The following is a 27,924-nucleotide window of genomic DNA, read 5'->3' as shown; positions in this document are numbered from 1 at the left end:
TTGTCACTTTGTTCATTCTCAAGTAGTGCGCTGAAGGAAATTCAAGGTACAAAGTTTGATGAGAGCTTTTTGGACATTCTCTTGCTTTTCATGCTCAACATCTGTGCTTTGATTGCAAACTTGTGGATTGCTAATTAGGTGCAAAGTTCACCCAACAAGGAATATTTGTGTAGTTTAAAACAGTGATACCATTATTCCAAAGCTATACTGAATAAAAATGCATAAATAAAAGACAGCAGTTGGGTAATTGTCACTGATGTGGATTTTCATGTGGCAAGTTTATTTACACTGCAGAAAATGTTTGCTAAATTGTCATCCATATTTTTACACTTAAAAAATACTTTAATATTTTCTTGTGTGCTGCAGCTTTCTCAATGATCGATGTAACCAATGATTGACGAGTATGACTTTACTAAATAGTACATTTGGAAGGGACAATAGTGGTATAATACATTAAGGACAGACACTAAGGAGAATCACATGGCACACATGATGGAAAAAAAAAAGTGGGGGTGGGGGACAAACCAAAACCATGACAGTTTGATTTGAACATCAGGGGAGTGGCGTGCACTCATTTATTTCCCTTTACTGTGCTTGCATATGCTGAATGGGTCGGAGGCATTGCCCTCAAATGGATGATAGGTTTGAAATGTGACCTCTGCTGACAAACGCCTTTTCAGTGTACTAAATCATTTGATTTCTACCACACCATCATTTCACGTGTGATCAAATCCCCTGAGAAGGAAACGTGTCCACACTACTTCCTCCTAAAGCTTATGACTCCATACGCCATCACAGCAGTGAGGAGCACCAGGGCAGCTCCTCCATAGAGCAGAACTTGGAGCTCTGATGCTGGATCTGTCTGCACCAGGGGCTCCTCGGTGACTGCCTGCACAGGGGTCTCTGGGATTGGCATTGCAGCTGGTGCTACACCCGGTTCACTCGGGGACTCTGGCTCATGCTGGGGAGGCACAGTTACAGGCTCCAATTGTGGTTCAGAGGGGGCTTCAAGCTCTTGGGCCAGCTTCGCCGGAGATGGTGGCACAGGTGCAGCGGCCCTTTCCGGCTCTGGTTTTACTACAGGATCAGGTGAGGGTGCCGCAGGTTGCGGTTCAAGTGCAGGGGGAGCTTCTGGGACTGGAGGAGGAAGTGCTGGTTCGAAAGAGATAAGGGAAGGTTCTGTTGACAAGCTAAGGGGAGTTTCGATTACAACAGGCTCCTCTAGGGAAATCAGGGAGGCCGGTTCCTCCAGGGTCACAGGAGCAACAGGAATCTGGCTCTGAATTTCCTCCCTGAGCTGGGCAAGCTCGCTCTCTGTACCCAAAACGCTCATCATGCTCTCCTCTATGGCGCCGCTTTCGCCGCCGCCTTCCTCCAGCAGCTCGGCTTCCTCGCGCTCCACGTGGACGATGTCCGAGTTGGAGGAGTTGTTTTCGCTGCGCTCCTCGGCCAGAGCGACGCCCTCATTGCTGTCCAGGCTCTTGATATCTTCGGGGTCCATGGCGCACACCTGTGCCCACGACTCGTGGCCGGCCAGCGACACGGGTAAGCTCTCCGTCTGCCAGGAGCTGTGCCCGCTGCTGTTGTCACCCGTGCACAGCAGAGATGACGGCGGGCTCAGCTGGTCGGGCGCCTGCTCCCCCGACAGGATGTAGATGTCGTTGCTGTCTTCGGCGATGGCGACGCCTCGCTCGTCTTCGGAACCAAGGCCAAATAGTTCGCCCTGTGGAGGACACAGCGTGGTGAGTATAGATGGGAACAAGAATGGCACCAAGATTTCTGCTTACGTTACCTCTGAACAATTCTACTTGGGATCAGCATATTTTTTAAAGTAGTGTTCCCTAATATTCTGCTGGGGTTAGGTTCCAAAAAATACCCGCAATAAATGAAATCCACAAAGTAGTTAACTTTGTCTTACATTTATTATAAATGTTTTAAGGCTCTAAGCTATGGAGCCACAGCACTGACAATAAGATTTGGTATTGAAAAAAAATGTAATTGTGGAAAAATCTGCATTGACATTGAAACAAGTATTGGCGTTGTAAAAGGTTGTATTGAAAAATAAAATACAGACATAAAAAAAACGCTATTTTCATTAAGCATATTTTTTGTATTATGATGTCCTTTTCAATGCCAATCTGCAGATTTTTTTTTTTTTTTTTTTTACACTTTTTTTTTTTCTCGAGTGTCACGGGTTTTCAGTTTCCATCCTCTTTTTTTTTCTTCTTCTTTTCTTTCTTTCTTTCTTTCAGTTTCAACTTATTGGCAGTGTTTTAACGGGGCAGGGCTTTTTACCACGAGAACGCCTTCCAGCTTTTCAGGAGCGGCGAGAGCAGAGCGCGCCCTCTGTCGGCTAAAGGCAATACGCTCCTCTCTCCTCTCTTGAAAAGCTGGAAGGCGTTGTGTGGTCAAAGCCCCATGCCCGCCCCTCCACGTTAAAATACTGTCAATAACTTGAAACTGAAAAAACAAAAAAAAAGTGAAACTGAAAACCAGAGAGTTGAAAAGTGAAACCCTGTAACACTCAAAAAAATAAAAAAATAAATAATAATAATAATAATAAAAATCTGCAGATTGGCATTGAAAAAGACATAATACAAAAAAATATGCTTAAAGAAAAATAGTCTGTATTTTATTTTTTAATACAACTTTTACAATGCCAATACTTGTTTCAATGTCAATGCAGCTTTTTCCACAATGATTTTTTATTTTTTTTTGTGTTGTGGCTCCATTTAAAGCTCTCACCACACAGTGTATACACTTTTCACATCGAGGCATTTACATTTTCTTACACTTCTCTCGTTTAAATATTCTCAATGTTCAATTCTTCATAAATGTTCTAAGATATAGGTACATTACTGTGAAAAAAAAAATGCATGCAAAATTGCACTAAAAAACATCCGCGATAGTGAGGCCGTGAAAAGTGAACCATGTCATAGCGAGGGAACACTGTACAAAAATACTTAACTCACTGGATTTTAAATTAAATCTAATTAACTCAGTTGCTCCCAATACATTTTATATGACATATCGTATTTATACATGTTTTTAATTTGTTTTTTATGCTAGAGCATACAGAAGGCTTTAATGCAGCCTCTGAACTGAAGAGAATGCTTGAAGCAATGGTAGTTATTACACAAACAGCTAGCAGATGGCAGCAGAGTATAAGAGATCAACCAGGGCCATGTTGCAAAAAGCTGTTTCCCCACTGTTTAAACGGATTTGTTAATAATGATGAAACTTAGCTATATTCTAATCCTAATTACTGATGAAAGAAGAGACTAATCTTTCTTTTGGTATAGTTCCATGTTTTTATAGCAATAGAACACAATATTCGGTGGGCCTCGCAAAATCAGTGAAAATGGCTGCCAGTGAATGAGTTAATTTAGATCCACACATTAAGCAAAAAGGCAGAATACAATGAATACATTCTGGACTTGTGGCCAGTGAATCACAGGGCACATACTGTATAAAGACAACCGTTCACACTAATCGTTGCATTTGTGGGAACTCCCAAAAGTGCCATTTTAGCATTTTTGCAATTAAATCGTGTCGAGAGTATGGTGTTTTTTCAAAGTTGATCACCTCGTGTTATATTAACTTAGCAGAATGTTTATAAACTCCGCCTTCGTATCTCCACTTCTCAGTTTGAGAGAGACGAATCAGCGCCATTTTCTTTCTCCTGAATTGTCACATGGTAAGTGAAATGAAGTTTAGACTGTTTTCTTCTTTTGTTACCATCAACAAACAACACATTTGGTCAATACTGGAGCTATGGCTATTTTGTGTATCTAAGTACAACGCCATTGCGCATTTTTAGTGCGGGATATACAATTCCATATATGGATGGTTTTAATTTGCGCCAAGATAAAATTGCTGTCATTCACTCGTAGCACGTTTCATTCAGCTTTGGGCGCCACCTAGTGGAATACAGTTTACCAGCCACCACAAGCATGACTGTGCCTGAGTATTATATAACCAAACATATCATTATGATCACCCAAGGTCAAACATGGTCTATTTCAATGATTTCACATTCAATCCCAAGATATTAAAAAGATCACAATCGCCTTAACGCTCATTATACCGAGCATACACACAGTTACAATATCGAAATAGACTTCAGCTTTGGTGTATGCATAAGGACCAGTGTGGTCGAGAGGACGGGTATTTTAATAACAGCGTGCAAGTCAGGAGCTCATCAGGTGTTTGTACAGAAAGACAACAGGCAGAAATGCTGATGCTATGCATGCACTTCTTGCTATCTGCCAAGTCATCATTTGCATGACATGCTCTCTGATTGCTGGGAATTCTTGCCTCCTCTTCATGATGGCGTGACTCATCTGAGGACATATTGACTGTATTATTGGACCTTTTACAGCAAACAGGAAATCAGCAACGACATACCAAAAATGACTCAGAAATGGCTTGATTTTGTTTTGTTTTTATCCCCTCCGACAAAGACACAATGCTGTTGAATGGGCAGCTGTACCATTCAGGAGAGAGATTAAATCTAATAACCACAACTGTTATCCAACATTGGCTTTCTCTATAAGCTGATTTGCTTGAGCGAGCGCTTTACAAAAAAAACCCTGCACCATCAGGATGCAGACTCGCTATGATCCGGACTGAAGGGGACAGCGCTGTCATGTGGTGTTAAGTCCACATGAGTTTGCTGGTCATGGAGTTCAAGAGGAAAAAGAAAATCCATACTGCCGTATGGAAACGACAACAGTTGCCAAGGAAATTAGATATGATTTCTAAACGCATTCTTGAATGGTGTAATTTGTTTTCTTTGGCTTTTTGTGGTTCCAACGAAGCAGAAGCAAAGAGAAAGTGTGATGACAACCGTAAAACAAGAAATGAAACTGTGACGTTGCATGGAAGTATCGGCATAACAGCCGTACAAACTTCTGTCCTGGCTGGGGATAACAATTAAGGATACTATGTTCACACTGCAGCTCGATTCTGAACACCACTTCAGTTATGTTTTTAGTAATTAACATTTTAACACGGCTAAAAGCTAAAAAAAAAGTTGATGTTTCATGTTGCTGTCCCTTTAAAGCAGAAGTGGGAGTAGCTTTCATTTGGACGTTTGTGGTGACAGTAGAGATTGTGCCACGCAGAAGGTACATCAATTACCTGTGGCAAAAGTTGCCATATTTTTACACTTGAACTGTAATTCATTCATTGTGAAATGTAACTCATTCACCGCCATTAATGACTATAGATGCCAAATATGCATTGTAACTGGCAGGGAAAGAAAGGCTTTAACTTAGCAAAAGTTTGACCCTGGAATGGATCAATTCTTCTAATTTCTTAAGGGCCACTGTACATAGTTAATCCTCACTAGTAGCTATGAGCAGCATAGGGATGAGTTGGCGTAATCTGATTCTTCATATGATGACTTGTAGCACCCTATAATGTAATTGTTTCCTGAAAAGTGTAATCATGCCCGAAAATGTACTGGCACTTAACTCAATCAAAAATGTAATAATTTCACCAATAATTTAATTACAAAAAATGCAGAATAAACATAATAAAATTTTGTACGCATGATAATGTAATGGAGACTATGTCTCTCAGCTGGCCTCGGAACGCCTTGGGATCCCGCCGGCGGGAAGTGGCTGGGAAGAGAGAGGTCTGGGTTTCCCTCCTAAAGCTGCTGCCCCCGCGACCCGACCTCGGATAAGCGGTAGAAGATGGATGGATGGATGGATGGATGGATGGATAATATAATAGTTATTTACAATATTGGGGGTTTATTATATTTTCAGGTGGGCCTTATTTTTTTCTAAAAACTGATCATGTAAAACTTGACAGATATTGTAATGTTCATTTTCAGTTCTCTATTTTGTGTTTTGAGAATCTAAGACTCAATTGGAATGTTAAAAGGTCAGAGTTGATTTCAACCCCCAAGAGTTTATTTTCAACACATTCTGATTTAAATGGAGGTCAGTGTTGGCCTTATTAGACTCAGAATTAATTTATTTGGTGTTAAAACACCTTCGGCAGAGAGTTAATGATTAAGTTCCACCCAATTTATTAGAACTACTCTGCCGCAAAGTCTTCCGGGATTTGATATAATATATAACTAACTTATGGTATTACATTATCGGTTTAAAAAAAAAAAAAAAGGATATTATTACGGGCGGCACGAAGAATGACTGGTTAGCACGTCCGCCTCCCAGTTCTGAGGACTCGGGTTCGAGTCTGGGCTTTGGCCTTCCTGGGTGGAGTTTGCATGTTTAGTTAGTTTAGTTTATTATTATTTTTCCTTTTGGACACATTACAGCTTACATCGATCACATCACATCATTTGCAACATTGACATCCGAAAGAAGGGCTGACGGGTAGAAGCCGATGGCTTATTCGAGAGATATTCTCCCCGTACCTGCGTGGGCCTTCTCCGGGTACTCCGGTTTCCTCCCACATTCCAAAGACATGCATGGCAGGTTGACTGGGGCGCTAGGTGTGCTTGTGAGTGTGGATGATTGTTTGTCTCTGTGTGCCCTGCGATTGGCTGGCAACCATTCCAGGGTGTCCCCCGCCTACTGCCCAAAGCCAGCTGAGATAGGCGCCAGCACACCCGTGACCCTTGTGAGGAATAAGCGGTCAAGAAAATGGGTGGATGGATATTATTACACTACAAGAGTACTACATGCCTTATCCTCATTGAGAAATGGCAGTTATAATGAGCAATTAAACTGGTTCGAAATTACCACTGTGTTAACACCTGACTCACCATTGACGCAATAATGAATACCAAGTAGATGAGGAACACAGAAAAGACGCAACCTCTCACTTAATCCATTTCGATGTGAACATCAGTTGTGCTATTCATGTTCAACCATTCTCCACCCATGCCTGAAGACAACGTTAAGCCGTACAATCAAAACAACATATTCCTGCCTCCCTGGGGCTCTCCATATTATTAGGTTAGACAATGTTGTGGATCGCTAATAAACTTCACGACATCTGGGAGACAATTGTGACAAAACGGAACTCCTTGACTTCAAAATGGCTAACAAGGCAACTTGACAATTAGTAAATCTGTGTTAGACTAACTTTATTGACAAGTGCAGAATTAACAGAAAAGTGCTGCATTCGTTTTTGAGCATCATATGATGGAGAAAGCACTACAGAAGTTCAGTCCATTTATTATTTACCTCACTATCCTGGAACCGGACACACGATGCTACTCACACTGCGACAATACAACCCTCAAAAGTTAACATCAATTGACATGGAATTTCAAAGACACCTTTATGTTATCAGTAAAGGTCAGCAGAAGCAAGAAGTCACACAGTGGCCGACATGAGAAGAAATAAATACTACACTATTTCACCATGAAATGAAATCAGTCCCCATTTTAGAACTCACATTATCCCCGGTTTCATTCCTCGGTCTACTGACAAGAAAATCAAATACTGTGCATGGATGGACCTTATCACACTAACATATCCCATGGGAGTAGTTATAAGCTATTATTCTTGTCATTTTAATTTTTATCACCACCTTGCCATATATCATATTTAATTGGTAAAGGTAACATACTGTAAGTGTGACTAATAAATAGTGGCCGCTTTAATATCGAATGCCTCTGAAGATCAAAAATTAGAAGTTAAAACTAAAGTTTTCTGGAGAAATATGGACGATGTTACATAAGGCATCTTGGGAGATTATGGGAGACAGTTTTTTTGTGCAGTTTTTGAAAAAGGGAGGGAAAAAAAAAAGTATCGATGCCAATGCTGAAGACTGATGAGAACTGAAAATGGAAGTGAACAACAAAAGAGGTACACACCTTTTTGTACATTCAATATGGCTAATGTGAAAATATATGAAAATGACTAATAGGTCGCTTGCACATCGTAATGCATCATGGGAGTTTTTCCTTCGGGCGCCATATTGGGTGTCCGCCGGTTCACAAGGTACACTCGCGAGTTACACGGTAGAGCTTATCAACCTGATGTAATTTTCGCAGTATTTTCACGATTTACCGAAAGATCAAAAACAACGATACAGGCAGAAGGTGTCTCTGTGTGGCGGGATTGATCCTAATTACGTCCTGACCAAGGGTGATTTTTTTTTTTGACGGAGAAAGCTTGCTGGCCAAATGTGACATCTCTGGACATCTTTCCCTACCTCGTGTTGACAACATGCTCCATAACACGCCAACAAATCCCTGGAGGCTTACAATTATTTTGTAAGCGGGTGGATACAGAGTGTAAACTTTAACATCGCATCAGAAGAAACGGTTGCTGTTGCACGTAAGTAAACCACATGGTGTTGGTAATTCTGCACACAAAAATGATTTGTTCTCAGGCTTCCTGTTATCATTGTGTTTACATGCACAGCTAGGTTTACCTGATGTGGTTTTTCTAACAATTTTGTAACAGGCAAATATGGCAGAGCGTATAAGAATAAAAAGTAACTATGCACAGCCTCCCCGTGGCTTAATTAAATTTAATGCTACCCTTTCACTAGTTACATGTTACTTAATCAACTTATTCTAAATGGTTAAGGTTAACCACTCTCAGAGGACGTATTTTTAGTTTCAGTTTCCAGTACAATAAAACGTGTTCATGGTAACTACTGAGCATACTGACAGCTTTTCTTATGATCTCACGGTTAAGGAGGCTGTCACAACACCCAATTTCTGTCTGGTGCCAGATGGCAACAATTCCCATCACTTGTCACGACAACACCAATAGTATTACCAGGTATGTATGGCTTTACTTTTTGTAGTTTCTTATTTAATTCTATGTTTCATATTTTCATTACAATGTTTGTAATATTTTCAGATTCAGGCACAGATGAGTTTAACTGGACGGACTTCTGCGACTTTGTGGTGTGGACAAAGTGTGATTGAGCGAGTCCACCCAGATCGCTCGTTTTGGCCAGTTGGAAAAGCCAGAGTTTTTTTTCCCCAAAATCCCCTCCTTACCTGAACTGCTCGGGAGAGCATTTACTAGATCAGCAGTGGACTTCCAGTGTTCCCGCTCAGCCGCTGTCACCTACCACTTGCTCATGTACTTCAAAGATGCGGAATAAAGTAGTTTTTTGTGCTGCAGCAGATTGTAAAATCAAATGATATCACTTGAAGTGTGCCAATCTAGACTGCCAAAAGGACAGTGGTTTTGTGACAAGTGTGAAACAAGGATTATTGGGAAAACTGTAACACAGTACTGGTACTTGTCTTACATTAAACAAATTTAAAAGAGAGCAACTTTTTCCTCTGTACATAGCATAATGAAAGTCATTGCGTACCCCATCAACATTACATCATACCGTCATTAGGATGGTAGGCACCTGTGCTAAAATAAATACATTAATTAACAGTTCAATTTTTAACCCTGAAATTACTACATCTAATCATTATTCACTTCATTTTTTGTGCTTTTAGAAATAATAGAGATTTATGCCATTACTTTAAGAGGGACCATATTGCACATTGAGTCAAATCCTGTCATTTGTATTATGTATAGCTTTGTAAACAAACCCAACAATAGAATTTGTATAAACGCTGCCTTTATTAGCGCCAAACAAACAGTCGCATGTTGTCCTCCTCCAATGCTTTGATGCTCGCCTTCGTTTCCATCATGTCATTGGCAATCAAGTCGGTGTGGCATGAGATCCCTAAAGAAAAAAATAAATAAAAAAAAAATCACAAAAAAATACGGTACCAGTAATAGGTTTAATATAGTAAAGTAGTATAGTTTTTTTTGTCAGTGTAAAAGAAATGTACACATTTTGTTGCATTTTTTAATGTATGAACATTGCTACAGGCAAATACTTATTTCTATAAACACTTCCAAATGTCTCTAAAATATAAGGTGCGTGTACACACACAAACAAACACATACATTCACTCATGCATACAATATATCATGTAATGAATTCTGAGTGGCATACCAGAGTCAATGATGTCAGCAGTACTTGAGGGTACAGGTTACTGGAGCCATCTGGCTGCATAACTGCAACAATCTCTGCCACTTCGAGTCGTCTTTTCTTTGCTTGTCTCTCCTGTGCACGTTCATATCTTGGCACCGACTGGGCTGAGACATAGATGTTGTAACTTGGGACCCAACTTTAATGTTGGAGCCCAGTCGGGATGATTGGACAGAAAAACGGGCGCAGGGCGACCTGTTAAAATAAACAAATATATAAACAAATAAAATATGGAAAGACTGGTTATTTTACCGCAGTAGGGTGGCCGTGAATAAGTTCTTTAGCATGATGTGTAGGCTACCGGGGGTCTGTTTTCTTGCATCACCCCCGGGGGTCTGTTTTCTTGCATCAGCCCCTTCTGTCTCTTTTTTTTTCCAAGTTTACATTTTGCCACCAAAAAACATGTTATCGGCATTAAAAGCCCAAGACTAATCAATCCAATTTCAGCAGTAAACACTTTGCACTGGCACTACTTGGGTGAAAATGTTCGATGTTAGCTTTCGGCTAACGTCCGCTAGCCAGCTTGTACTACCGAACTTGCTTGCTCATGAATCCAAAACATAAGCAACTTGCCCATATATGGGCGGTCGAAACGTTATTAATCCTCATGCATTAAATAAAGGTAAACAAGCTTACCGCTCACAAAGTGATCGCTGCACACACGAGCCCAAAGTAACGACTTCCCTCCGGAGTCCGCACTCCTCTGTCTCCAGGCCCTGGTTCCTAATTATTTTCGGAATTCGGAAAAAAGACCGACCATTTTCCCCCATGGCTTTGTTCGAACAGCCAACGATGCAGCAACAATGTACCATTTTAAACGCAGAAAACAAACGTGATAGATACGTGTTAGACCGAATCGCTACGTAAATGGAGGCCACCCAGCATGGCGACTACGAGAAATCCGAGGCGGAAGTGACGACATGTGCAAGCGACCTATACAAGGAAAGAGCTAGTATGCAAAGTCAGCTGTGTCTTTCACACACAATCACATTCACTCTTCTCGTATTTTATATATATATATATATATATATATATATATATATATATATATATATATATATATATATATATATATATATATATATATATATATATATATATATAGTTCATCTTATTATGCAGCAATATAGTATTTACATTTTATTTTATAACTGAGAATTTTCAACTTGTTGCTTGCCTAAACAGTTAAAGGCTTTATAATACTCAACTTGATCCTTGAACTGATTTTTTTTTATTTTTTTTTATTCCCATTAGTTTGAATAGACAAGATGTATACTCCAAAACCCAAATTAGAAATTGAGTCTTGTAATTCAATGTCAACTGAAACACACAGAGGAGAAAAACGTTACAAGTGGGCCATTCCAATCCCTTGTGATGATGTTTCGACAGGATTGTGAGAGCTATTTTTGTAGGGCAGCCAGTCAGGCCCTCTGCTCTATTCCTGATTAGTGTTGATGTCGAGGCATGGTGATGATGCACATATTTCACACATGAGCTGGCGAGATGGCGCTTACATAACAGGGAGAGTACAGTGGCACCGTGCAGGATGCGGTGGAACGTGCCGTGACAGGGGCTGAGCCAAACCCAGTACAATTTTTTTCTCTTGGTTGGAAACGGCAGTTGGACAAAATGTGCCACCTTGAAATTCCGGAGTGTCATTGCATGACACTCATGCAACCTGTCACATGAAATGGCTGATGTGCAGTTTTTACTGCAAGCATACAAACCAGCAAATAGAAGACAGAGAACAAACAAGGTACACAACTGGATGAGCTTGAAGGTCACAGGTCACACGTCACTGCACGGACATTTTGTAACAATATGAAATCCCACTACCTTTTGCGAGGCCATTTTCTTGCACCCAACCACCCTTACATGTCCTCCCCCTCTTGCGTGCCGTGCCCGTGGCTGTGTTCTGCTAATTGGAGACTACTGGTTTTGTTCCGGCCAAATGAAGTGTACACCACATTCAGGTCAGAATCATCTGCATTGTATTCTGACATGATCATCAAATCGCCTGCACTTCAGACAAAGTGAACTAGTGTAACATTACTTTTCATATATGATTTAAAAGTACAAAGCCCAATTATGTGTGTGTAAAAATAAATATTACTAACTACAGCATATTTGTTTATTGAATTCAACAATAAGATGCTTAGTGTACATATTTCGCCAGCTAGGATAATTTGTTTTATATTTCTACCAGACTGTATAAATATTGTGTGTAATTTCTAAGTGGTAAATGATGTAATTATTTTTTTTTAAACCTCGTACAGATGAAAATCTATACCTTTGGCATACAAATTATAAAAAAAGTATAAATGTCTATTTAAAAGTACCAACTGCAGAAAGAGAAAAGCAGAAAATCATACCAGAGCTACAAATCTTGACGATGGATGCTAGCAGCGTAGCTATAAAAGAATAACGCATAAAGAAAGCACATCCTACCTGAATGCAAAGTCTGCAAACTTCCTGCTTTTCACTTAGCTGGACAGACAACTTCAATATAGATCAAGGAGTAGTAGAGAAAAGCCTTATGGAGAGATGCAGATTTCACGTTTCACTCTTGCTGCCACAAAGCTACTTTCCCTCCCTTCCAATCATCAAGCTTGTACACTGGCGACCGCCTCCTTTCTCTTCACCCCTCCATTGCTGATCCTGCCCCACCACATCATCTGTTCATCCCGTGTGACATAACACGGGCCGAGCACACCGTGTTCTTATTTCATTTCAAGTGTCACAACAGGATTTAATACGTCAAATATCATGACGCAGCATACGTCAGTCTGCATGACCTTATTCAGAGGAAGATTTTGTGATATTGTGTTTTCGTCAACTAGAATGGTGCATTATAGATTCACTAATATCATAAAGGACTGTGTTCCAAGAAACTACAGTTTAGTTCGAAAAAAAATGTGCAGTGACTTCTTAAAATATTATGACATACAATATTCATATCTTTGTTAATTGTAGGAAGCCGGAGAAAACACATTTTTCTTAACGAATGGAATCCTGCAACAGTTTAATTACTGAGAAATATTATTCAATCTTAAGAGACAGCTATCAAAAGGCAGAAGGATGTAAACTATTGCACAGGTAAGCATGTTTACATATTTTCCTCTGAGGGCAAATCAATCAGAACATTAGCTCAAATTCATTAATCAAGAGGACAATTACAAGTTTGTAAGACATACAACTATTTTGCTATGTAAATATATGTACTTAAATACTTACTCGAGTGTCCATTTAAATAATGAGATTTTTTTTCTTTTAAACACTAGAACAACCTGACCACTCAGCTGTGAAAGTGGCTCACTGACGGCCTCCTCTGTTCATTTAAAGTATGTTAGATACATATACAGTACAGTGCTGAGACAAAATTATTCAAAATTATTATAGCCCCTTAAAAAAAATAATTAAAAATTATTATAACCTGTTAAAAATATTGTAGTAATCCATCTATTTATCATTTGGGTCATGGGTGAGATGAAGCCTATTCCAAAGTCACATCATTTATTTAAAGGCTCCATAAATGACATTTTTCTCCCCCCTTTTAAAAATAATCTGTTATACATCACTGGCATCGGGCCGAAACCACCCATGCTCAAACTTGGCCAATTTCATATTTTATTCAACAATTTGATTAGATAACTAGTGACCGATTTGAAGTGTTGAAATTTATGGTTTGCTTTCTTAGTTAATGCAATGTGGCTCTATAAACATGTAAACATGTTGTAGCTTGTCTGAAAAGGGACAATTTTGGAGATGCAACGTTTCACCAGTGATATGTTATAACTTATGACATGCCTGTGCTTTGCTTTAATTATATTTAATTAAAAGTTCATTGTGGAGTTTAAAATGTTAATATTAAAGCTTTTTCTACATCTTACATGCTGCACCAATGTCCAGATGAATACAAAGAACCTGACTTTTTAATTGTGCCTATCATCTTGTATCTTCCCTTCACTGTGGCGTGTTCACAGTGACCACTCCGTAGTTGTGGGGAGGGGTGGAGACTTGTGGTCTAGGGTGACATGGCGCTCGTCTACGCGGACATTGTGTTTGTGTACGACACAATTGGGATGGAAACAAACAAACAAACAAACAAACAAACAAGAGGCTTCAAGCAAAGTCCAAACTCCAGCTCAGACTCCAAGAAAACTGAACAAAACGAAGCATTTATTCGAGCGCACGTACTCGAACACACACCCATACGTGAGCTTGACACAGAGCGCTTTAGGTGAAAGGTGGCAGTCACAAGTAAAAACGTGAAAAATTCAAAGCACTCAACTATATTATTAACTCTGATTGTCTGTGATAAATTAACTTAGTGAGGCATTTTTTAAATCATTTTTATTCTCTCTCTATCTGTATTTTATCTCTTTTTATGTGTATACATTTATATAAGAATATTTACATGTCTAGTGCTATTCTGAATAGCATATACAGTAATTTGAAGCTGAGAGTACAGAAACCAGAAATCAATGGCACATCTATAACTGCTTCAAACAAGAAAGTGTATGTAGGAATGGAAAAAAAGATTTGTTGGTTTGTTATGACTGTATTATTGCTAATATTATGTTATATGTTCTCTAAGCATTTTGTGACAGCTGCAGCTGTTTTGAAAGTGCTATAAAAATAAAGATGACTTGACTTGACTCACATATCCCCCTTGCTGGCTGATGTATTCACCCTGAGCCTCCTCCAGGAAGCGCACTCCAAGATGAAGCAGGGTTGACACCGAGCGGCCTTCACTTTGTAAAGCCTGAAGCAGCAACAAAGGCACAAGCACCTGGAATACGAAGTGGTACGTCGGCAACAAGGAAGGGGAAGTAGGAATAAAGGAGAGAGGATGCAAAAATCAGTAAAGGAACAAGTGGAATAGAGGAAGTTAAATGAGGAAAATGGTTTAGGACAGGGAGTGGTGAAAGTAGTAAGAAAGCAGGAAAAGAGGAAATAATAAATATGATGATGAGTAGTAGCAGGAAAAAAAATAAATAAATATTGTTGCAACTTTTTCCATTTTCAATCAAAACTTTTTGGAAACAGAGAAGTAAAAGCTCACCTTGCTGCACCCTTCCTGCGTGTGTGTTAAAAGTTCCAGCGTTGTATGACGGAATCTCTCAAACTCTAGAGGTCTAAAACACGGACATGAAAGTCATGAAATACTTCAACTCTAATATCTAGAGGTGTTACTTTCTTTTAATAATTAGCCATGTTGTCTTAATTCTACTGCACCATAATAAGTGTAAATGTGTGCATAATTAATGGTGGCGGAAAACTCATAGAACTTGATAAAGGTAGTGGGGCTGTGAAGTAAACTGAGTTTTCTCAGTGCACGGCAATGTCTGCCTGAAAGGTGGCTAACTTCTGTTACTCGGTTTCATGATTTGTCACACATTCAAGAATATATTTCAATAATTTCATGGATGTACTGAAAACAGCTAAAAATTGTGTTGGTAAAATAATTCATTAGTATATCATTAATAATTTGGTTGATCAAGTAGGTTGCAGAGATGGAGATGCAAATTAGAAAAGCAACATATGCGTAAGCCATTCATCGACTGACCTAAAGTGAAATGTCCATACAACTGCTAAATTCCATTCTCAAATAAAATAAAATGTGCAATAGTGCTTCACCAAGTTGACAGCGTGACAAACTGACCCTGCGAGAAGCACGTGTATAGCTTCTCGCAAGTGTGCGTCCAGCTCTCGGGCCACACGCTCTCCCAGCTCAGCCAGACGGTCTTCAATTGATGTCTCAGGGTTGACTGGACTGAACACCAAGGACCTACGACGGTCGAAGCCTGTGCTGGAAAAGGCTGGGAATGCAAAAGGAATGAAAGCTCAGGCAGGTTTGCAAACATGCCAACAAAGTGACAGTAAAAAGAGCGTGAAAACAGCCTGAGCTTCAATTTGATCAGTGTCTCCTTGAGTGTCAGTCAGTGAGCTACTTACAAGCGTCAATTTCATCTTCAAGTCGTCTTAGCTCTTCTTCTACCTGCTCTTTAACACTGCTGGCATGCTCGCTGTCTGACTCTCCTGAAATTAAATTTGAAAGACACAATTTATTGCTAGCCTAAGAGCACAATTGTCCAGGTAAATAGCAAGATGCTTGTTAGAAATTACGCTTTTTCTTTATGTCTGTTTAGATTGTCAGTATTCAGTTTGCATGTTCTCCCGTCTTCCATGAGTACTCCAGTTTCGTCTCACATTCCAAAAACTTAAAAAATGTAAACTTAAAATTAAGCGCGAATGTGAAAGTGAACGGTTGTTTGTTTATACTGTGTGACCTCCGATTGGCTAGCGACCAGTCCAAAGTGTACTCTGCTTTATGCCCTAAAATGGCTGAGATGGCTATAGTACACTTACCACCTTTAATAAGGATATGCAGTAAAGAAGATGGACGTGAGTGTGCATGGAACTCATGAAAGAAAGAATCCTGTTTGTGGAAAAAATTATTCCGTTTGATCCAAACATAGCTTAACTTTTTATTTCCCTTGAGACTGCTGAAGAGGAAGAAGAGTTATTAGAAATCCCCCTCAGGGGGAAATGCTTTTACTCGCAGGACACTTCATGTGCCTTTGTTGTGACTATGGCTAATGTAGAAATATAATCAAAATGCATTCTGTCATGGGATATGTCACAAACTACCAGTTTTAAATCATGTTTTTTTTCCCCTATTTTATTTATTATTATTTTTTTAAGTTTACTCTCTAATGTTTTAACATTGTCATTGTATATTATTTTAGTAAATTTTGTAACCTATTTTTCTTTTCTCTTCTTTGCTCTGAATGTTTACTGTGTTTGTTGATGCTTCTTTTCTTGTGTAAAGCACATTGAGTTGCCTTGTGTATGAAATGTGCTATACAAATAAACTTGCCTTACCATCATCACAATTCACTCCACTGAGTCTAACTTTATATTACTCTCTAGTTTCTAATTGTTTTTTCCCCCCCAATAAACCTGTACGGTTAATAAAGATTCTAATTTGATAGCCGATAGCTTGACTCTGGACCAGATTATTTCTGTTTACATTATTTCCTAGAAACATTTTCTAAATCCAAACAAATAGGAGGTCACCATTGTTTTGCACAGTAGCTTTGAGGGAGACATAAAATCTCTCGGAAAATGTCGGTGTTTTACTAACGATATGTTTTTTGTTTATGTAAAACACTGCATTGTGGAATTGTTTGCAGAAATCTGTACACAACAGAACTACTGTGCAAACCCCCTAAATGCAGCAGCAGTTGCTTTTATTTACAGCTTTTAGTTTCACAACATTAAAACATTGTAATAAGATGAAAAATGTGCCCTCACATATACACAAGGCACGCATGCAGAGCTCACGCCCTGAGTGAAATATTTATAAGATTCAGTCTACAGAGCTGAGGGCATGATGAATCACGCAAGGTACACACAACAAATGACTCAACATCTACTTGGCAGCAAAATCTTTTATACTCAATCACAATGTAGAAATTCAGTATAAACGGTCAAGTATGCAATTAATAAAGAAAAGGTTTTTTTTCCCCCTCTTAGTCATTTGCATTTCCATGAAAATGGCTGCTCGTTTGTTGGTGACACCAAAGTTAAACCGAAGAAATACAGCCAAATACAGTGGACATTTTTGGATTGTCCCCTTCCCCACTGAGTTCCCTGTTGCCTGTACATGAACGCTCAGAGAATCACTGTTGTTTTTTGCTGTTGTCTTGGTGCTGTTTCAGCATTCAATCATGCAGCTACAAGGCCAGCTATTCTGTTTCGCTCCATTAATGTGTGAGTGATCCTACGGCGATTACACATGACAAGCTGTCAGAAATTGGACCGAGTCATGTGGAAAGCAGGGATCAGACACTCATCTGCCTGACCACACCCACAACAAGCGCACACACGACAACTGTGGGGAAAGGAAATACAGAAAATTCTTTCTTTACATGCAGTTTTTGCTTCATCCAACAAAATGTTACTTCCAGATTACTTTCCAACACTGTGTCTTTCCATTTATAGCAAACATAATTAAGGAGTAAAATGTAATTTATTGATAAGCAAGCACATATTTTCTTGATAAAGGGCTTTTGGTTTAGGTTTACTGTAATAACGTATATTCCGCACTATAAGGCGCACCTAAAAGCCTTCAATTTTTTTCTAACGCTGACCCTGCGCCTTATAATCCAGTGCACCTTATATATGGATCAATATTGAGCCGCAACAGGTCTCGCTGTCAAGACGCTATCGGTGACCCTGCACGATCGTTGACGCGCATGCGCAGAAGATCCCGCCATCTTGGATCGCTAGCTAATACTAATACTTTACCTCAGAGAAAATAATAAAACAGCTGTTTATTAATTTTGGGAGTGAATGGAGTTGTCAGAAAGCTGGTTTGTAATCTATTAATAAAGTTTGACTGCCCTATATGACTGTTTTGTTGACATTCCCTTTAGCGCAGCACCATCTAATGGATGCATAACGTAACCCCAGCCTCTACTGTAGCGCCTTATATATGGAAAAATTTGTAAAATGTCATTCATTGAAGGTGCGCCTTATAATGCGGTGCGCCTTATATATGGAAACAAGTTTGAAAATATGGCATACATTGAAGGTGCGCCTTCTAGTGCGGAAAATACGGTACATTCAGTTCATTCGATAAGCAAACAAAAGTTTAGCTCACAGCACAGGAAGTAAACACATTCCTTATTTAATATACAGTAGACATAATCAGTCATGGCAGTCATGCACATTTTGTAACGCACCAACTGTAAAAAAAATAATAATAATAAAATAAAATTAAAAAAAAAAAGACAAAAATTGTCATGTTTTCACATAGCAGCGGCGATTTTCAAGAATATTTAAACAACTACTAAACAAGTTGGATAACAGACAAAACGTCAATACAAGCATTAATAATGCTTGTATTGTCCTGTTCATCGCGCGGATCAACTGTACTATTTCCTAAAGCAGCTTTAAGTCATGATGGGCCCTACCACTACCACCACCATTTCAGACACCCCTTGGTACAGGTATGCGAATGTCCCCAACAACCATACACACTGTACACCAGTCACGATATTCAGTGCCCCTGTACAATTTATTTAGATTCAAAGCTGAATCAAGAACTCTACATTTTGAAATTTATTGAGGTATTCATTTATTGTATGTCAGGGGTAGGGAACCCTGCTCCTCGAGACCCAATTTCCTGCCTGTTTTCAGTATCTCCCTTCTCAAACGGTCAACTCATCAGCAAGCTGCATAAAAGCCTGACAACGATCCTGTTCATCGAATCAAGTGTGTTGGCAAGGGAGCCTTTGAAAACAGGCATGACAGTGGCTCTTGAGGACCAAGGTTTCCTACCTCTGTTGTGAATGCTGGTAAATACTGTGGTTTATTACCACCGGTGGCCAGAAGGTGGTGGTAATGCACCAAAAGTATTTGACGACGACCAAAGGAAAATTGAAAGAAAAAAGAAAAGAAAGAAGAAAAAGAAAGATGAAAGACGAAAAAGACGTAGTCGTCCATTACTGCTAGTGGCCACCTTCTTTATAGCAGGCTAAAGAATGTGGCGGTTTGCCAGTTATACACCAAAAGTATTTACCAACCACCAACCGAAATTAGAAGAAGAAATGGAAGAAGACACAGTACAAATGTGGGATGTCAACAATGTGGGATGTATAGGCATTGTTTGCGTTCCTCAAACTCCCTGTGGCTATTAGTGCTGGTGTTAGTAAATTAGACACTGTTTATAGTCTCATTTGCATAGAGGTAAGCAAATTATCCACCAAATATATGCATACCATCTTATTTATGTAATACATGCAAAAACTACAGGCACAGACTCAAGTTGGCAGCGCAATTAGAAATTAATTTCTCCATTTGCGCGTGCTTTGTGGATTAGATACTCCCTGTTTGCTCCATTTATACTGGTTAGCGCCTCGCAAAAGCCACGCAAACCTTTAGCGGAATTGGCCCTTTTGAATTTCAACAGTTTCAACAGCAGCGCATGAATGGAGCGTATTTTCCGAACCCATGATTAAAAAATGACAATTAAAAATACAGTATGTCCAATGTTTTTCCAAAGGCAAAAACTTTGCAAAAACACACATGCACAAACTATATTTGAAGGGCTTATTTAAAACTTATTGCATTTATTATAGTATTTTACGTGGCAAGAGGAAATTCAGTGTTGCAAATAATTTTAAATAAATAAAAAACAAAATAATAAATAATCGAAAGCTAGGAACACTTATTTTGGAATGTGTTTCAAGTTCACGGTCACTATTAGGGGTGTTAAAAAAAATCGATTCTGCAATATATCGCGATACTACATCGCGCAATTCTCGAATCGATTCAATAGGCGGCTGAATCGATTATTATTATTTTTTTTTTGTGTGAATCGATTTTTAAACTTCCATTTATAATGGAAAAATATTCAACAAAACGTCTGGCTTCGGATTAGGATTCACACCTTGAGCATGGAAGAATGTTATATGAACGGAACATTAAGCCTTAATATTTTATTTTAATGCTGTTCAAACATGAAACAGATTACAACCTCTATAAGACTGAAATTTCAGATAAATAAATAATACATTTTCATATAAATCTTACTCTCTACAAGCTTACTGATTAGTATTTTCTAAATTTGAATGAAAAAAAATCGCAACAATCGACTTATAAATTCGTATCGGGATTAATCGGTATCGAATCGAATCGTGACCTGTGAATCGTGATACGAATCGAATCGTCAGGTACTAGGCAATTCACACCCCTAGTCACTATGTTTGTTGACATGTACTTAAGTAAGCAATTGAGCATGCAGACAAGTGGCTTCATATACTGAATAGTTGTGCAAGTGTTATGCATGTGTGCGTGCAGGGATGGCCTGGCCATCTGGCATACAAGACAGAGATGTCTGGTGGGCTGGTGTCTTTTGGGGCCGATGCAGTGCTTTTTAAGTATTATGTTCCTCCATTTTTACCCCAGAAACAGGCCCAGAATTCAGATGGGCTAGTCCATTAATCCAGTTCGAATATAGACAGCAAACTGAACCAACATCAGTGGCAGAACTATGTTAGGGACAGGTAGTCAGGAGTGGAGTTGGGCTGGGCTCTGGGCTGACGGGCTTAAGTCAAATGCCAGAGCCGTTTTTTTGTTTTGTTTTGTTTTGTTTTGTGCCAGTTCAGCCCTGTCTGTATGTCAAGTGCAAATCACACACTGTTGCTGCAACTTTTAGCATCACCTAAAACTGTATAAATACAACAACAGCAAGAGTGTGTCCTCTTCAACTACTACTCTATACTAAGTATAAAAACATATGATTGCACGATAGTGACATGTTTTCTCTCACCTTCAGCTGCAGTGAGCGTGGCATGCCGTCTACCAGCAGGCAGCCGTCCCAGGTAGGTGAGCACAATGTACTTTGTCTCATAATGGAAATCCGTAGGCACGGTGGCAGCAATTGGGGGAGAAAGAGGAGGGGTGGAGCCTGAGGTAGCCATGGATCAGAGGTGTGTCACACTCCCAGGCACATATGTTCTTACAGTCAGAGCAGGACACCCCACCTGAAGGTAAGAGAGGCACATTTTGGAGTAGAGTGGAAGTACCCATTCACAAAATATGAAACGCAAATCAATATAAAAATTGTGCTTTTGGTCAGAAAACAGCTGATAAGAGTATGTATGACACTCTGCCTTCTAACTTTCACAAGTGACTATTTTAAAGTACTTATAGTGCCACATTCACCTGCCCATGTGCCAAAGAGCACCACTGGGATTACAAACTGACATTTTTGAAGATGCACAAGTGCCAATTACATTCCATAAATTAAAGTACAGCCAAACTATTTTAAAATGACAGACAGTGGATATGAATATTTTAAATATTATCCAAAGTGGCAAATTACACAAGTGTCTTAAACAGTGGGGAAAGTCCACTTTTAGTTCGTCATCTTCAAACCTCGACACATACATGCAACAGCCACCAAAACGTTTTGCTAGCGTAACGTTACATATTCGGTTGCAAAGTCAAGCAACCTGACTTTGATTGAAATGAAGCCCAATGAAGGACGCACCTACCGTCCTTGAATAAAGGCAGCCCGGTGCTGACAAACGGGAGGCCGAAGTGGAACTATGCAACACTCGTGCAGCTTAGCACGAAAGGGAGAAGGCTGAGAGAAGCCAATATAGACAGGCAGCAGTGTGCGATAGGAACGACCACAAGCAAGCGAAAATGGAATACCAGTATTTCTTTTTCGGCCTTCAGACTAAAATCTTGCAGCGCGTTGTTATGTACTATTCCGAAGGTTTAAAGAAGAAATTGTGCATTTTTGCACATTTTAACCTTATTTATTATATATGAAAAATCGACACGTTAATATAGGTCAAGCTTTACTTTTTCCTGTTTTTATAAGCGACACGCCTCTCCGTTATTTTATTTTGAAATCGTAAACCGGAATTACATACTGTCTCGTTTTCATTCACCTTGACGTGACGGAGCGGAAGCACTAGCCAGTGCCACTAAGTTGTACTGTAAACAGGATTCCACAAGTTGTCGTGAGATCTCGTTTTTTGTAGCCACTTTTGGGTAAACACTAAACATTTTTTTTCCCATTAATACCAAACATGGCTCTCACCGATGCGGACGTCCAAAAACAGGTAAAGATGATAATGACACACCAGTGTAACAGTGATTAAAAAGTTTGATGACAGATTGAAAAACAAACAAACAAACATTGATCTACCGTTACAGCTGCCAAATGGTCTCATCGCACAAGACGTTTTCGTTCTGAATTCGCTTTAAATATACAAATCATAAATCAACTTTTAAAAGTCGGACCAGGTGAGACTGAGAATCTGACGGGCTGTGGGTGTTTGTTTTGTGACAGATAAAGCACATGATGGCCTTCATTGAGCAAGAGGCCAATGAAAAGGTTGAGGAAATTGACGCCAGAGTAGGTCTTTTTAACCCCTCATTTCAATGTGTTTGTTTATTTTTTTTTACTGATTTGTCCCATAAGCATATGTGTCATGCTCAACTGATTGCAGGCAGAGGAAGAGTTCAACATCGAGAAAGGTCGTTTGGTCCAAACACAAAGGGTGAAAATAATGGAATACTATGAGAAGAAGGAAAAGCAGATCGAACAGCATAAGAAAATGTGAGTCATCTATCAAGAACACGAGCTGTACAAGTGCACAAAGAAAACTGAAAACGACCCCTGCTTTGATATCTTTATCTGGTTGGTCAGATTTTGTATTCTTGTATTCCTTTTAAATGATGATATCAGCCATCCATTTTCTATATTATGTCATTGTTCACGGTCACAGAGCTAGAACCAATCCCCCCTGACATTGGGCGAAATGCCCTGGATTAGTCATCAATCAATTCCAGAGCACATATAACTAGAGACAATGACAACTAGTGTAAAAAGTTGTGAAAGTTTGTTTGTGTATTTTACACACAGTCACTTAGTGGGAACTGAACCCACACTCCTGCACTGAAGTCGAGCGAGTAAACTACTGTATTACACCACCAGTGACCTTCTTTTAAAATAAGATTACTACATTTATATTCACAACCCCCCCCCCCCCCCCCCCCACACACACACACACACACGCACACACGCACACCAGCCCCCCTCTTCATTTTATTAACAGAGGTTTCAAATAATGAACCGCTGGATGTTTGAGTGCTTTTTTTTTTTTTTTTTTTTCCATCTGTTTGCTTGCCTGTAATTTCCTGTCCACAGTGTTTGATGTACCCGGAGTTGATGTTGAGTAAGTATTGTTCCAATTTTCAAAAATCTAAACATCTACAAAAACCTTAACACAATCTGTCCAATATGATATTTATTAGAACTATATTTTCAAATACACAAACTCAAAAGCTCTAATGTCAAATCTGAATTAACGCGGATCCAAACCAGATACTAGATTTGGCAACTCTTTAAATTTCTGTTTTAAATTTCTGTCATTTCTAATCGGGGTGACTGCTAAAATGCTTTCCTTTTGAAGGAGAAATTTTGGATCTTGATTCAGCGTGACCTCTGCTTTACTTTTTAAGATTAGAGATGCTCACTCATTGATTTCACTGGTGATGAATGGTGAAGGCCTTGTGCTCTCCGAGAGCATTTATTTTTATTTATTTATTTATTTTTTAATCTGTGACATTTCTTCCCACGGGCCACAGCCAGATGTCCAACCTGATGAACCAAGCAAGGCTGAAAGTGTTGAAGGCTCGTGATGACATGATCATGGTAAACAGTCATGCTGGTTCTCCAAAATATTCAAATATCAGTTCATCTTCCACAGAAATAATTACTGAAATATTTCTCTCTCAGAATATCATAGCCCACTGGACTTAAAAAATGATTTCTACTTCTTTTGTGGTTAAGTGTTATTCATAATTGTGCTTTTTCTGCCCCCATAATTATGCTTTTTCTGCCCCCAATGTGTGACAGGATATGTTGATCGAAGCCCGACAAAGACTTGCAGCAATTGCTCAGGACCCTGCCAGGTATTCCACATTGCTGGAGGGGCTTGTGCTTCAGGTAAAAACTGCGAGGGGTGGGCATTCACCAACTGATTCATTTGTTGTGTAGTTGAGATTTGTTCTCATAATGTAGCTCAGTTGTTCTAATCACCGGTCCATGGACCATTTGATACTGTAGCACAGAGAGAGAGAGAGAAAAAACACATACTCTACCACCTTAAAAAGGACAGTACTGTATACATAGTGTTGGGTGATTATATGATATCAAGAATGCTGATTTTACGATGAGCAGCTGTGAGCTGTGAGCATACAGAATTTACTCAGAAACAGCGGAAAAGCACTTGACAGCAGCCAATCAGAGTCCAGCTTGTCCTTCTCTACTTTAGTTTGCAAGTTGAAAAAGTTAGCAGAAGAACTGAACGTGCGGCTAAACACGCATCTGATGGGCATCCATGACATGTCTTTGTCTGCCAATGATGAAACTATTTTGACAAGAGAAGTTCCTCACCATTGTTTTTGTGGGGGTATCGCCAAAGCGAGGTGGCGTAAATGAAGCAGTTGTGCCAGGTATGTCCTCAAAAACAGGCAACACAACAATCCTATTGAATCATTTAAACATGTAACATCCATATGATAGAAAGGGAAGCAAGAGAATGTGAGCAGAGTTTGCACAGCTTTCTACATTTGTTGTACTGTTTAATTAAAAAAAAAATGTTTTAAAGGAAAAGTCAACCCCTTAAATTCTTTACAACAACATTCTTTTCAGCTCCAGTAGTTTCAACACAGTATTCTGATTACTGTAAGACTATGTAATGTGTGGAATATAAGTTATTAGGCTGCAAATTCCACCTGTTTTTATCCATTGCAAGGGGCGGCCATTTTGCTACTTGTTGTCGACTGACAATTACATCACGGTTTCTCTGGGCTCTTAACAACCATTCACAGTTCACATGTTTTCTGAAGCTCTAGATGCTTTAAAACAGGCAATTTAAAACAATGTGAAGTCATGCTGCTGATCTATACTTGTTTTTATCCATCCATCCATCCATCCATCCATCCATCCATCCATCCATCCATCCATCCATCCATCTCCTACCGCTTATCCGGGATCGGGTCGCAGGGGCAGCAGCTTTAGGAGGGAAGCCCAGACTTCCCTCTCCCCAGCCACTTCAACCAGCACATCCAGAGGGATCCCCAGGCATTCCCAGGCCAGCCGAGAGACATAGTCCCTCCAGCGTGTCCTGGGTCGTCCCGCCGGTGGGACATGCCCGGAACACCTCTCCAGGGAGGCATCCAGGAGGCATCCGAACCAGATGCCCGAGCCACCTCAACTGGTTCCTCTCAACGTGGAGGAACAGCGGCTCGACTCTGAGCCCCTCCCAGATGACCGAACTTCTCACACTATCGCTAGACTTGTTTTTATGTTTTATTGAACCAGTTGGCTGTGTCACAGGGCAACTAGATAGCCAAAAAATACAAAGAACAGTAGGAGAAATAGAAGAAGATAGACTAAGTGTTAGCTTATCTGGTAATTATTTTGCAGTTGCAAACTCGTGTCCTTATTTTATTAGGGTTTCTACCAACTGCTGGAGGAGAAAGTTGTCATTCGCTGTCGACAGCAGGACGTGGAGTTGGTTCAGGTGAGGTTGAGCTAGGAAAGGTGGGATAAAAGTAGAATTCACAAATGTTGCACTACGGGTAGTTTTTACTAAGCGTTGCTTGTTTTTGTGATTTGTTGATAGGCTGCAGTAAATAAGAACATCCCCATCTTTAAAGAGGCTGTAAAAAAACACATTGTTGTCAAAATTGACAAGGACCGTTTTCTGCCATCAAGCATGTAAGAAAATTCCATTTACAATAATACTTTATGCTCTTACACATTTGGTACTCTTTCATTTTCAAATAGGGGACACTTTTGACGTTCATTTATCTTCTCCCCACATGAATGATTGTTTGGGCAGATGCGGAGGAGTGGAGGTGTATAACGGCAATGGCAAGATAAAAGTATCCAACACATTGGAGAACAGACTAGAACTTCTAGCACAACAGGTAAAGACGTTTATGTGCGTCTTAAAAAAAATAAAAATAAAAAAGCTGCGGGAATTCCAATATTTGGCCTGGAGAGGGCACTACACTCCATACAATTCCAGAGGAGTGGCATGCACCCTCATGGCAAGGCAAGGCTGCCCTATTTATAGAGCGCATACCCGATTAAAATTACACCATTTAAAAGCATTTGGGAAAAAAACAAAGAGCTAAAAAGTAAAGAAATATAAGATGGCTTACTAAAAGAATATGCAGTGCAAACAATATATATATTTTTAAACTTATCCTTAAAAATTCTTTAAAATGGTATATACCGGTAATAAGCCCGGAGGTGGGGAGGAGATCGATTTAAGCATTCATATTTGGGCTGTTTTCATATCTGGGCTGTTTTAGAAATTAATTTGATTTGACTGCTGAAAATCAGATCCAAATCTAACAGCACGTGGCTAACATTTATCTGTTGTCAATTGCACAGACACGTGTGCAAAGTACTCCATGTTTGTATGTTTCTCATTTAGGACATACCAGTAATTACACTCCCGTTTGTGTGCAAATGCTGTACAAAAGCTTTATGAAGCTTTATTGGTTATCTGTATAAATTCATTTAATGTGTGTGTATATGGTTAAACATGTTACCCAGTATTTTCAATAGTTATAATACATTTTATTTTGGGATCTTTTCATGTCACTCAAGTTCAGGGACTCAGGGTTAAAAATAAAAATCTAAAGAAATATATAAAATTAAGAAATACAAAATGAGGAATAAAATACAACAAGTATAGTGTAGAACACAAGAACCAAAATAATCAAAAAATCACTATATCGTGCGACTGGTGTAAAAAAAACTTAATTGGGAGCATTGGATTGTGTTCTCTCTATAGTTTTATTCAAATGAATCTTGGACTTGTGATCCGTTACATGATTGCTGGTTTTCCTCCAAACAGATGATGCCTGAAATCAGAGTGTCCTTATTTGGCGCCAACCCCAACCGCAAGTTCTCCGATTAACAGTGGATTTGAAGGGTGCAGCGTTTACACAAGTGGAATGCATGCATAATACTAGTGAAAACAAGTACACCTATTCAAGCGCCTTAGTCTTACCTGGTGTATCTATCCCAGGCCCTGTTTTAAATTCAATTTCAGCCTTATGCCAAATGTTTTGGGTTTTTTTTTAATTAAGTGTTACTATGTATACAACAGAAAACAATCAAACAAAGAGCAAGTTTCCTATTACACTTAACATTCAAGAGCCAAAGTAATAAATGAGTATAACAATGAAATTGGTGTGTGTCTTTATTTACAAGTTGTAAACGAACTTGTGGACAGTATACACAAACTGTTCAGTCTACTTTGTGAAAAATCTAGCCTAGTTATACAACTTTAAAATGTTTTTATTATTATTATTATTTTAACCTGTATTTGTTTTTATGAAATAGGACCAAAA

General features: G+C 39.3%; 2 protein-coding genes and 2 long non-coding RNA genes across 6 annotated transcripts; 2 read left to right on the top strand and 2 right to left on the bottom strand.

Annotated features, from left to right (window-relative positions):
• Positions 1-259: 259 nt before the first annotated feature.
• On the bottom strand, positions 260-22,180 carry bcl2l13 (BCL2 like 13). 2 transcript variants are annotated; one of them, XM_077515910.1, is made up of 7 exons: positions 22,023-22,180; positions 21,296-21,509; positions 15,910-15,993; positions 15,617-15,773; positions 15,017-15,089; positions 14,615-14,743; positions 260-1,723 (listed from the first exon to the last, which is right to left on the bottom strand). In XM_077515910.1, exons 2-7 carry the CDS (start codon positions 21,444-21,446, stop codon positions 758-760), a joined length of 1,560 nt encoding a protein of 519 aa, XP_077372036.1. In that variant the 5' UTR covers positions 21,447-21,509; positions 22,023-22,180; the 3' UTR covers positions 260-757. The 2 variants fall into 2 exon arrangements, with proteins under 2 accessions (XP_077372036.1, XP_077372038.1); XM_077515912.1 differs by having other exon boundaries at positions 22,019-22,173.
• LOC144016682 (uncharacterized) lies at positions 7,856-10,874 on the top strand. Its single transcript, XR_013282973.1, has 3 exons — positions 7,856-8,270; positions 8,637-8,723; positions 8,805-10,874. It is a non-coding gene; the product is annotated as an uncharacterized LOC144016682 (long non-coding RNA).
• LOC144016681 (uncharacterized) lies at positions 9,048-10,883 on the bottom strand. Its single transcript, XR_013282972.1, has 3 exons — positions 10,588-10,883; positions 9,916-10,146; positions 9,048-9,639 (listed from the first exon to the last, which is right to left on the bottom strand). It is a non-coding gene; the product is annotated as an uncharacterized LOC144016681 (long non-coding RNA).
• A 250-nt stretch (positions 22,181-22,430) lies between the features above and the next one.
• On the top strand, positions 22,431-27,760 carry atp6v1e1a (ATPase H+ transporting V1 subunit E1a). Of its 2 annotated transcripts, none has more exons than XM_077515905.1 (9): positions 22,431-22,601; positions 22,832-22,897; positions 22,992-23,101; positions 24,133-24,199; positions 24,404-24,493; positions 26,007-26,075; positions 26,178-26,272; positions 26,397-26,484; positions 27,426-27,760. In XM_077515905.1, the coding sequence occupies exons 1-9, from the start codon at positions 22,569-22,571 to the stop codon at positions 27,486-27,488; spliced, it is 681 nt and encodes a 226-aa protein (XP_077372031.1). In that variant the 5' UTR covers positions 22,431-22,568; the 3' UTR covers positions 27,489-27,760. The 2 variants fall into 2 exon arrangements, with proteins under 2 accessions (XP_077372031.1, XP_077372032.1); XM_077515906.1 differs by lacking the exon at positions 22,431-22,601 and adding an exon at positions 23,693-23,720 and having other exon boundaries at positions 22,827-22,897; positions 22,992-23,182.
• The last annotated feature ends 164 nt before the right edge of the window (positions 27,761-27,924 follow it).

Source organism: Festucalex cinctus, chromosome 3 (assembly GCF_051991245.1).
Source record: "Festucalex cinctus isolate MCC-2025b chromosome 3, RoL_Fcin_1.0, whole genome shotgun sequence".
Taxonomy (NCBI): Eukaryota; Metazoa; Chordata; class Actinopteri; order Syngnathiformes; family Syngnathidae; genus Festucalex; species Festucalex cinctus.
Note: the sequence above shows the minus strand (reverse complement) of the source record. Positions and strands in the feature narration are given on the sequence as shown.